We start from the raw sequence: 9,758 nt of genomic DNA, 5'->3' as shown, positions 1-9,758 counted from the left end.
CTCCGACAACACCTGAACTGCGGATGCTGATTTGAACACTATCCAGCCAGTCTTTTGTATGCAGGGTGGCATCTAGTTTATTGAACCTGAAGCAGAACGACACACGTCAGGGGCAGGGCCGGATTAAGCTGAGGAGGGCCCCTAGGCTGATTGGTGTTTGGGGGCCCCTTCTCCTCTTAGGCAATATTTTTCTCATGGCCGGCTCCAGGCATGACGGGGCCCTTGGGCACCAGCATGCCCTGGGCCCCTCCGTGATCCGCGGAAGGAGCCGCAGCAGGAGCGATCGCAGGACAGGAGCTTCTGAGCTGCCCGCCGTCCCGTCCCACCCCCCCCGCTTCACCTACCTTTCTGCTTTTTTTGCAGCTGCATGCATGTTTGCCATCAATCAAGATGGCAGCCAAGGTTTCCCTAAGGGGCTGAAGCCTCTGCTGCCATCTTGGTTGATGGCAAACCTGCACGCACGTCACGCATGTGTGCCATCAACCAAGATGGCGGCAGAGGCTTCAGCCCCTTAGGGAAACCTCAGCCGCCATCTTGATTGATGGCAAACCACAAAAAACAGCAGAGAAAAAGGTAAGTATCATTTTTTTTAGCTTATGCATGGGCCCCCAAGAGCTCTGGGCCCCTCGGCTTCAGCCTACTAAGCCTAATGGATAATCTGGCCCTGGTCAGGGGACACCAGAAGGTGTCTGAAAATGAGAACAGAGAGGTTTTACTTCAAACAAACGAATGGAAGGGAAAATAGCAGAATATCCACGTAACATTTAAATAAAGGCCAACCTTGCAACTTCTGCAGACAACTTGCTCTTTCTTGGGGAAAATCGGAAGCTTTTTTTTTAGTGGTTGTACTGGGGAAATGCAAAGAAACGTCACAGAAATCAGCCTTTCCCAGGAAAAGCTACAGGGGAAACCCCAGCAGAGAACTTCTTCCCACGCTGGTAGCAAGCAGAATCACAATGACCCATCCCCCTCCTATTATCACCTCAGCTTTTTCGGGACTGCAGAAGTCCCCGTGGTGGAAGGGGGAATCATTTATCGCTGGGCCCTGCCACTCTCATGCCATGCACCCCTTCCCCTCCTGCGACGTGGATCCTGAATTCCCATTTCTTCAAGGAAGCTGTAGATAGAGTGAACTTGGTCCATCTCAGAGTCTTGCAGGAACATCCTAGCCAGGTGCTCCAGACGTTCCACCCCATCCTTCCTCTCCAAAGCATGGCCCCCTGGGATTCTGAAGCTTGCCTGGTACATCTCCAGGGCCTGGTGCTTCAGCCCCTTCTTGTGGAGGAGGAAGTCCCCCCAGTGGAGGTAGATGGCCTGCTGGCATCGCTTGCTGGCTCCTGGCAGCCCCTCCATCAGGGTCAGGTACATCTCTTCCTCGTAAGCAGGGGCCTTTTCTCCGTAGAGTTTAGCCAACTTCAACCTGGAAAAGATTGATGAGGAATCAATTTCCAGAGACCGTTTGAAGCTCTCAATAGCAGCTGCAACTATGTTTTCTCTGTCATCTTGTGATGCCCTCTCCAACAACTTCATATAGGAGAGGCCAAGGTCATTGTGGAGGAGATGGTAGCCGCAATCCAGGACTATGGCCTGATTCAAAATGGAAATTGCTCGGGGAAGGCGTTGTGGCACATACACTTTGCTGGCTTTTCTTAGGACTTCGGGGTTGAAGCTGTTCTGGACAGCATCCTCTGCAAGGCAGGACGATCTCTCCATGTCTACCGTTTGAAGCAGTTTAGCCAAATACACTTTGGCTTCGTAATTCTGGGGCTGGTGATCAACTACCTCTTCCAGCAATCTTTGGGCTTCTTCCAGATGGTCAGGTGCCCAAGTGTGACAATAGCATGCATACACAGAGGTTGCCAGTCCTGCGTTGAATTCCTCGTTGGACTCATCTCCTTGCAGTGCCATTCGGAAGCACTCCTGGGCCTCCTCCCTGTTCCGGAAGCCAACAGCCAGGAGCGACCAGCCTTTCTGGGCATGGATTTCAGGGGTCAGAACAGAGTAAGTCTCAGAGCTGGCCAGGGACCGGCAGGTCTCCCGAATCCGGCCCAGGTAGAGCTCCACCATGTCGAAATTGGCCAAGTGGTAATAAACCCAGGCATAGTTCCCGTAAGTCACCAGGGCCTGGCGGGAGAAGTTGGCCAGATGGTCTCGTTTCAGGACTTCCTCTGCTTCTCGGAGGCTGCCCAGGGCCTCTCTGTAGTCCCCTTGCAAGTGCTGCAGGTAGGCCTTCATGGCGATGAAGGTGGCGTGGTTCCGGTGTGGCGTGTGTTCCGCCTGGAGAGCCAACGTCTTCAGGATGTGTGTCACCTGCATCCTGTCCCTGATCTCAAACTGCCAGGTGAAATGGCACTGCAAGCCCTGGAGCTTCTCTCATAGTGGTCTGCCACTGGGAAGAGAGAGACAGGAGAAGAGTAAGCGCTGCAGGCAAGGGCCTTCTGCTAGGTACCGAAAAGGTCATGGGCCCAGGCTCATCATTCTCGACACACACATTTGCCCCTGGGCAAATAACAGACCATGGGTCTCACCAGCACTAGGCTTTGCAGCCCAGCCCAGCTACCCTGGAAGCAAGGTAAAAATAAACGAGGATGAAATGTCTAGACAGAAGCCGTATGAAGTTGCCTTATACTGGATCAGAACTTTGGTCCATCTAGCCAGTATGGCATATTGCACCTTTCCCCAACCTGGTGCCCTCCAGATATCTTGGACAACAACTCCCACACAACTGTGGTGGCTGGTACAGATGGGAGTTGAGGGCCCAGACCATCTGGATAGCACCAGGTTGGCAAAGACTGGAATCTACTCCAGTGGCTCTACAAGTGGCCTTAGACAGGCGTGTGACCTGCACTCCTGTTGACAGTAGAGGGCGCTCTATCCCTGAGCGACGGCCCCACCCCAGCTGCCTCCTAGACCTCCTTCGAAGCCCCCGCAGGAGAGGTCATTTCGCAGCCGGAGTTCCCCCTGCCCTGTCCAGTGAGTGGGAAGCTGCACCTGCCCACCCCCTCTTCTCCGTAGCTCTTCAAGGCCCTTGGTGGCATCCTGAGGGCGACCGAGATGCCTCCCTTCCCCTCTCTTGTGTGTGTGTGTGGTGGTGGGGTGAGCCGCTTTGCCTGTCCCTCCCCCTCCCCTTTTCAACCCCTAGGACAAACTAGACCATTGGCTTTGCTGTTCCGGGTTCAATCCCTGGCATCTCTGGGCACGGCTGGAAAAAGACTCCTGCATGAAACCTAGGGAAACTGCTGCCAGTCAGCGTTGGCAATACTGAACTAGGTAGGCCAAGGATCTGACCTGGTATAAGGCAGCATGCAAACATGTAAAAATGGCCTGCCTTCAAGTTGATTCCAACTTCTGGTGACCCTATGAATAGGGTGTTCATGGTAAGCTTCCAACGTGGAAGGTTTAGCCCTGCAAGCAGGGGTGGGGGACAGAATGCGGCCCTCCAGGCCCCCCTGTCTGGCCCTCGAGACTCTCCCCTGCTAACATCCCACGCCAGCCAAGCTCTGCACCCTCCCTGAGTGCTTTTGCCTAGTGGGAATATGTCCTGGAACAGTGATGTTGTCTGGGTGGAGCACAGAGAGGTGGCGCCGTGTGTGTGTGTGTGTTAGGAAAAACTTACTTTTGTGTCGCTGGAATGTTCCCTATTGTAGAAAAGTGAGCAGGGGGTTGGACTTGATGGCCTTACAGGCCCCTTCCAACTCTACTATTCTGATTCCATGAAAAGTGAGAGCCACATACATTGCCCTGCCCCCTTTTACCTCTCACTCTGCCCAATCCGGACTTGCGTCCCCCAGATGTTTGCCCATGAGGAAATGCGGCCCCCAGGGCTCACAAAGGTCTCCCCACCCCTGTGTTAAAGGAAAAGGAAAGTAAGTGAAAGTTAACCATAGGCAGGTGGCAGTGGCGGCTCCATGTCTGTGGAATCCTCTCCGGGTTTCAGTTCAAACTTGGTGCTGAGCACCTTGGACAGCTCCTTGAAAGTCTGGACTAAAACCCGGAGCAGATTCCACTGCCCTACTGACATGGAGCTACCAGTCGCTACTGGCAGATAGGCAGTGAGCCCAAGATCCTCGCCAACTTTCTCTGCCTCTGTAACAGTCCAGTTCTGACTTGTTACACATTGTTCCCTTATAGGTGATGAGCGTAACATGTATTGTTGTTATACGCCTTCAAGGCGATTACAACTTATGGCGACCCTATGCATCTTTTTTGGATGTATTCATAGGGTTTTCATGGTATGAGGTGTTCAGAGGTGGTTCACCATTGCTTTCCTATTAGCCTGCGACACCCGGTATTCCCAGGCGGTCTCCCATCCAAGTCCTAACCAGGTGTGTTCAGGGTAGTATGGTTGTAGGCGACCCTATGAAGAGGGTGTTCATGGTAAGCAGTAGTCAGGGGGTTTCCCATTGCCTTCCTCTGAGGCTGAGAGGCAGTGACTGGCCCAACGTCACCCAGTGAGCTTCGTGGCTGTGTGAGGATTCGAACCCTGGTCTCCCAGGGTGTAGTCCAACACTCTAACCCAGCCTTTCCCAACCAGTGTGCCTCCAGATGTTGTTGGACCACAACTCCCATCTTCCTGACCATTGGCAATGCTGGCTGAGGCTGATGGGAGTTCTGGTGCAACAACATCTGGAGGCACACTGGTTGGGAAAGGCTGCTCTAACCACTATGCCACACCTGGTTCTGGTGTAACGTGTAACCATGCCTTAATTTCTGAGCATGTTAAGAGAACTTTCAACAGGCCCCCATTGCAGCTGCTTGAAATCCTTCCACCTGCAGACTCAGGCTAGAAACATTCTTTGTGGGCTAGGAAATGCTTTGTGTTTTTACATAACCAGATCCCAAAACATCCACTGTAAAGTGCAGAGCTGCCAACATTTCATTCTGGCAGGGCTCCTATGCTTTGTACAGCCATCTTCAGGAGGAAATATCTTGGTGGCAACACCAGAGGCGGCAGAAGCCGGCTTACAAAGAAAAGAAAAGGGAGGGGGGCTTCAGCCATCTGATGCCCTGCTCTTAACAGTTGCCACTACTGTGTAAGACACCCCCCCCGTTTTTGCACAAACTTACCAGCAATTTGGTACATGGGACAGTGTTTATTAGCTGCCGCTGTGCAGAGGTGGCACGGCTGGACCCCGCCTGCCCTGAGGGTGTGCTGCATAATTACTATGTATTGCTTACTGTTATTGCCATGACAATTTAGAAGGTTGTTAAGCAAGTGTTTCTGAGTTCAGTACTGTACATTTTGTAAGGTTTTGTTCTGAAATGAGCTTATGGGAAGCATCAGAATGGCATGGGGGTTATTTTCAATGTAACATTGTGGAATGTGAAAAATCCATGCAGGCTATACAGCCACTCTCGTGTATTACTTACCATTATGCAGTGCATTGATGCAACCATATTTATTGTCTTTTTAATGCATGGATATTATGTTATACAGTGACCTGTATTATAGATTATATTCTGAGTAGTAAACTGCCCTGAGGTATTTTAACAAAAGATGGTATTTGCTGTTGTTATGTGCCTTCAAGTCGATTATGACTTATGGCAACCCTATGAATCAGTGACCTCCAAGAGCATCTGTCATGAACCACCCTGTTCACATCTTGTAAGTTCAGGTCTGTGGCTTCCTTTATGAAATCAATCCATCTCTTGTTTGGCCTTCCTCTTTTTCTACTCCCTTCTGTTTTTCCTAGCATTATTATCTTTTGTAATGAATCATGTCTTCTCATGATGTGTCCAAAGTATGATAACCTCAGTTTCATCATTTTAGCTTCTAATGATAGTTCTGGTTTAACTTGTTCTAACACCCAATTATTTGTCTTTTTCGCAGTCCATGGTATGCGCAAAGCTCTCCTCCAACACATTTCAAAGGAGTTGATTTTTCTCTTATCCGCTTTTTTCACTGTCCAGCTTTCACATCCATACATAGAGATCGGGAATACCATGGTCTGAATGATCCTGACTTTGATGTTCAGTGATACATCTTTGCATTTGAGGACCTTTTCTAGTTCTCTCATAGCTGACCTCCCCAGTCCTAGCCTTCTTCTGATTTCTGGACTATTGTCTCCATTTTGGTTAAAAATAAAAATAAAAGAAATAAAGAGCCCAGTGGTGATGAAGAGTTGCATGGGGGAGGGGAATCAGAGAGAGGAGGAGGGCAGGGAGTCCCTCTGTCAGCCAAAGGTTCCCCCCAATACCAGCTCCAATGCCCTCTTCTCCACTCCATTTGATATAGGAGAAGCCCTGGGGTTCTCTTCCACCTGTGGCTGCCAAATTTTGGCACCCTGTACCCCAGGGATGAGTTCATCTACAGCCCCCCCCCCCGTGTTGCAGGGATACAGCTCCCACTGTCCCTGACCACTGGTCACGCTGGCTGCTTGGAGCTGGGGTCCAACAACATCCCCACCGCTGCTGTGCATGATCTAGAACTGGGAATGGATCTCCCTCCCTCCCAGCTGGCAGCAGAAGTCTGATCTGTTGGTGATGATCTCAGCGTATTTACCTCATGGTGCTTTCTTCCAGGGCCCGAGTTCTCCGCTATCCGTGGCCAGAAAGGAGGGTGAGTTTCCCAGGCAGCAAACCTCGTCCTATTTGCAGTCCAACAGCCTTTGCGCAGTTGCTTGCATCCTCCTCTTTTTAAACCTGTCTTTCAGTGAAGCCAGCTGGCTCTGGGAAAATGGAAACTGAAACTAAGAGTGTGATTTGGCTTTCTCCCCTCCCCAAGGAGCTGGAAGGAAGTTCCTCCGCAGAGGATCAGGAGAGCCTGGCTGCAGCTGGGGCAGGCCAAAGGGGACCCATCGAGTCAGGATCCTGTTCCCCCAGTGGGCAACCAGATGCCCTGTTGGGACACCCACGGGCGCCAGAGCCCTCCTCACCCTTCCAATGTCTCCACGAGCAGATCAGTTCGGAGCAGGGATCCTCACCCCCAACTCACGGGAGAGCGCGGAACCGAACGGAACAGGCCGGAATGGGCCCTTTATAAAAGAAATTTATGCCAAAAACACTGGGATGTGTTAGAGACACTTGGGAACAACATTTAGGAACAAAAACCATTCCGATAGGATTTTTTATTAACCCTTTAACAACCAAAATGCCCACCAGAATGGAATGAAAGCCCGGAATGGCGACTTCCCAGCGAGCCAGACCCAATAATCCAGTCCAACACGACTACATGGGATGCATGCAATAAGACACAAAACTTCCACGCAAACCACGTTCCGATAGCCATTCCAGGCTATAATACGCTTTTACGTAAAACAGCCCAGAACAGCGACTTCCCAGCGAGCCACACCCACCAAATTCACCAGTCCAACACGACTACATGGGATGCATGCAATAAGACACAAAACTTCCACATAAACCACGTTCCGATACCCGTTCCGGGCTATAATACACTTTTACGTAAAACAGCCTGGAATGGTGACTTCCCAGTGAGCCAGACCCACCAAATTCACCAGTCCAACATGACTACATGGGATGCATGCAATAAGACACAAAACTTCCACACAAACCACGTTCCGATACCCGTTCCGGGCTATAATACGCTTTTACGTAAAACAGCCCAGAACGGTGACTTCCCAGCGAGCCAGACCCACCAAATTCACCAGTCCAACATGACTACATGGGATGCATGCAATAAGACACAAAACATCCACATAAACCACGTTCCAATACCCGTTCCGGGCTATAATACACTTTTACGTAAAACAGCCTGGAATGGTGACTTCCCAGCGAGCCAGACCCACCAAATTCACCAGTCCAACAAGACTACATGGGATGCATGCAATAAGACACAAAACATCCACGTAAGCCACGTTCCGATACCTGTTCCAGGCTATAATACGCTTTTCCGTAAAACAGCCCGCACGTTCCGATACCCGTTCTGGGCTATAATACGCTTTTACGTAAAACAGCCCGGAACGGCGACTTCCCAGCGAACTTCTGGGGTGATCAGCAATACCTTTTCTTGCTGTTTGTAGGTCCACTAAGCAGCACTATTGGTGCTGCTATCAGGTTGCGAATGGCTGGTGAACTGGGGAGAGAGAGAAAGAGAGAGATTGGTGGGGCAAGTCGGCTGGCAGAAGGGGGAGAGAAATTGAATTTGCCTTCTGTGAAATAGATGTGCTATCACAGGAAAAAACCGGGTCCCAAGAAGTGCTCTTGTGTGCTTGGGCTCAGACTCCACCTCTGCCTTGTATTCAAGTTCTGGGCCAAACCTCACCAGTTTGCTTTCTGTGAAATGAGTTTCTGACACAACTACTTTCAAAATCAACGTTAGTAAAGTCTGGAACCTGTGGGAGGGACTCCCACTCATTGGGCAGAGCGCATGAGGTGGAGGCATAAGAAGAACTTTCCAGTCAAAAGGCTCTCAGGCAAGAAGGCTGGAGAACAGGACCTTGGACAGCCACTGCCAGTCTGAGGGCCAAACTAGATGAGGTACCAATCATGCAATAAACAATTGCACGATGAGCTTTGCAACACTAAATTGAAGGTGCAGGGCAGCTGATCCCCTAGTGGGGTCCTGACATGGGGGCTTTAGTCCCTGCACCTGCTATTTACATCGGGGAACATTATTATTATTATTATTATTATTATTATTATTGTACCACCTCCTTTGCTGAAAATGCCACACCACTGTACCAGTGTATATCAACAAAATCACAAAAGAAAGCAATCGGATGTCAGGGTTGAGGTCAGTCCCTCTGACATTATCTGGCCTACAAAGTGGTGGGGCAAGCATCCATTCCTCCACCCAGAAAAGGTTTAGCACACCTGTTCTATGTACGGCTACGATGACACAATTAAATAAATAAAACTATAAAGAGTAGTTCTGAAATACTGTAATGATTTTTCATTCTTCTAAAGATATTTTAACATATAGCATCATTAGCTATATCCTTTGGAAAAATATGAATCCAGTAAAAAATAAACACACATAGCAAGAACTAAAACAATGTATACAAATATGTGTAAATATATATATATTCTAAAACAACATTAGGATATAAATGTAATATAAATAGCAGCAACTGAACCAATATTTTTGTAAACATTTTGCAAAATAAATAGAACGCTAATGTACTCTTTTGTGCAGGTAGGCATGCAAGATCATTTCAAGTAGAGAACAGTATTTATCAGCACTGAAAATAATCATATAAGATTAGACAAGACCATGTTATAGAGGAAAACATTTTTGCCTGTGGCATGGATTCATCATTTGTCACAACACTTTGGACATTATATGCCCTGAGGAGCTTGATTTCTCTCAAGGCAGGACAGATGGTACCAGTCCTGACAGACTTCCTGGCAGAGAATCATTGTGTCCTCCTTGGGTTTCTTGCACAGATTACCCATTAAACACAATGACCAAGATGAAGTATAATACTGTTGTACTGCTGAAGATAAGAATGCAATTGTAGACAATGGTTCTTTAGGCACATTTCTTGAGACAGGAGTGTTGAAATTATTCATGACTTTCTGATTTGTTTCCTTGTTCTCTGCTGCTGTCTCTGAGTTGCACTTGGTTATGGAAGTAATGCATTCTTGCCACAACTGGCACTCAGATAAGGAACGGAGAGATGGCGAAGGCTGATTTATGCTGTAAGAAATGTGTTTACCCGATTGTGGGGCAGCAAACCTGTTTCCTTTTTTGAGGGATTTATATCTCATGGCCTGAGTTGCTCAATCTTCTTCCGTCCTCTACGTTTCAGTTTCCATTCCCACAGAATGAGCTCACACAGTTTTCTTTTCAAGAGAAA

At 49.0% G+C, this 9,758-nt stretch overlaps 1 protein-coding gene across 1 annotated transcript; it reads right to left on the bottom strand.

The window, feature by feature from the left end:
- Nucleotides 1–578: 578 nt before the first annotated feature.
- On the bottom strand, nt 579–6,647 carry LOC133363257 (interferon-induced protein with tetratricopeptide repeats 5-like). Its single transcript, XM_061582646.1, has 2 exons — nt 6,503–6,647; nt 579–2,389 (listed from the first exon to the last, which is right to left on the bottom strand). The coding sequence occupies exon 2, from the start codon at nt 2,314–2,316 to the stop codon at nt 1,033–1,035; it is 1,284 nt and encodes a 427-aa protein (XP_061438630.1). The 5' UTR covers nt 2,317–2,389; nt 6,503–6,647; the 3' UTR covers nt 579–1,032.
- Nucleotides 6,648–9,758: the final 3,111 nt, after the last annotated feature.

The sequence above is a fragment of the Rhineura floridana genome, chromosome 8 (genome assembly GCF_030035675.1).
Source record: "Rhineura floridana isolate rRhiFlo1 chromosome 8, rRhiFlo1.hap2, whole genome shotgun sequence".
In the NCBI taxonomy this organism is placed as follows: domain Eukaryota; kingdom Metazoa; phylum Chordata; class Lepidosauria; order Squamata; family Rhineuridae; genus Rhineura; species Rhineura floridana.
The sequence above is the reverse complement of the archived record's forward strand: the minus strand, read 5'-3'. Positions and strand labels throughout refer to the sequence as shown.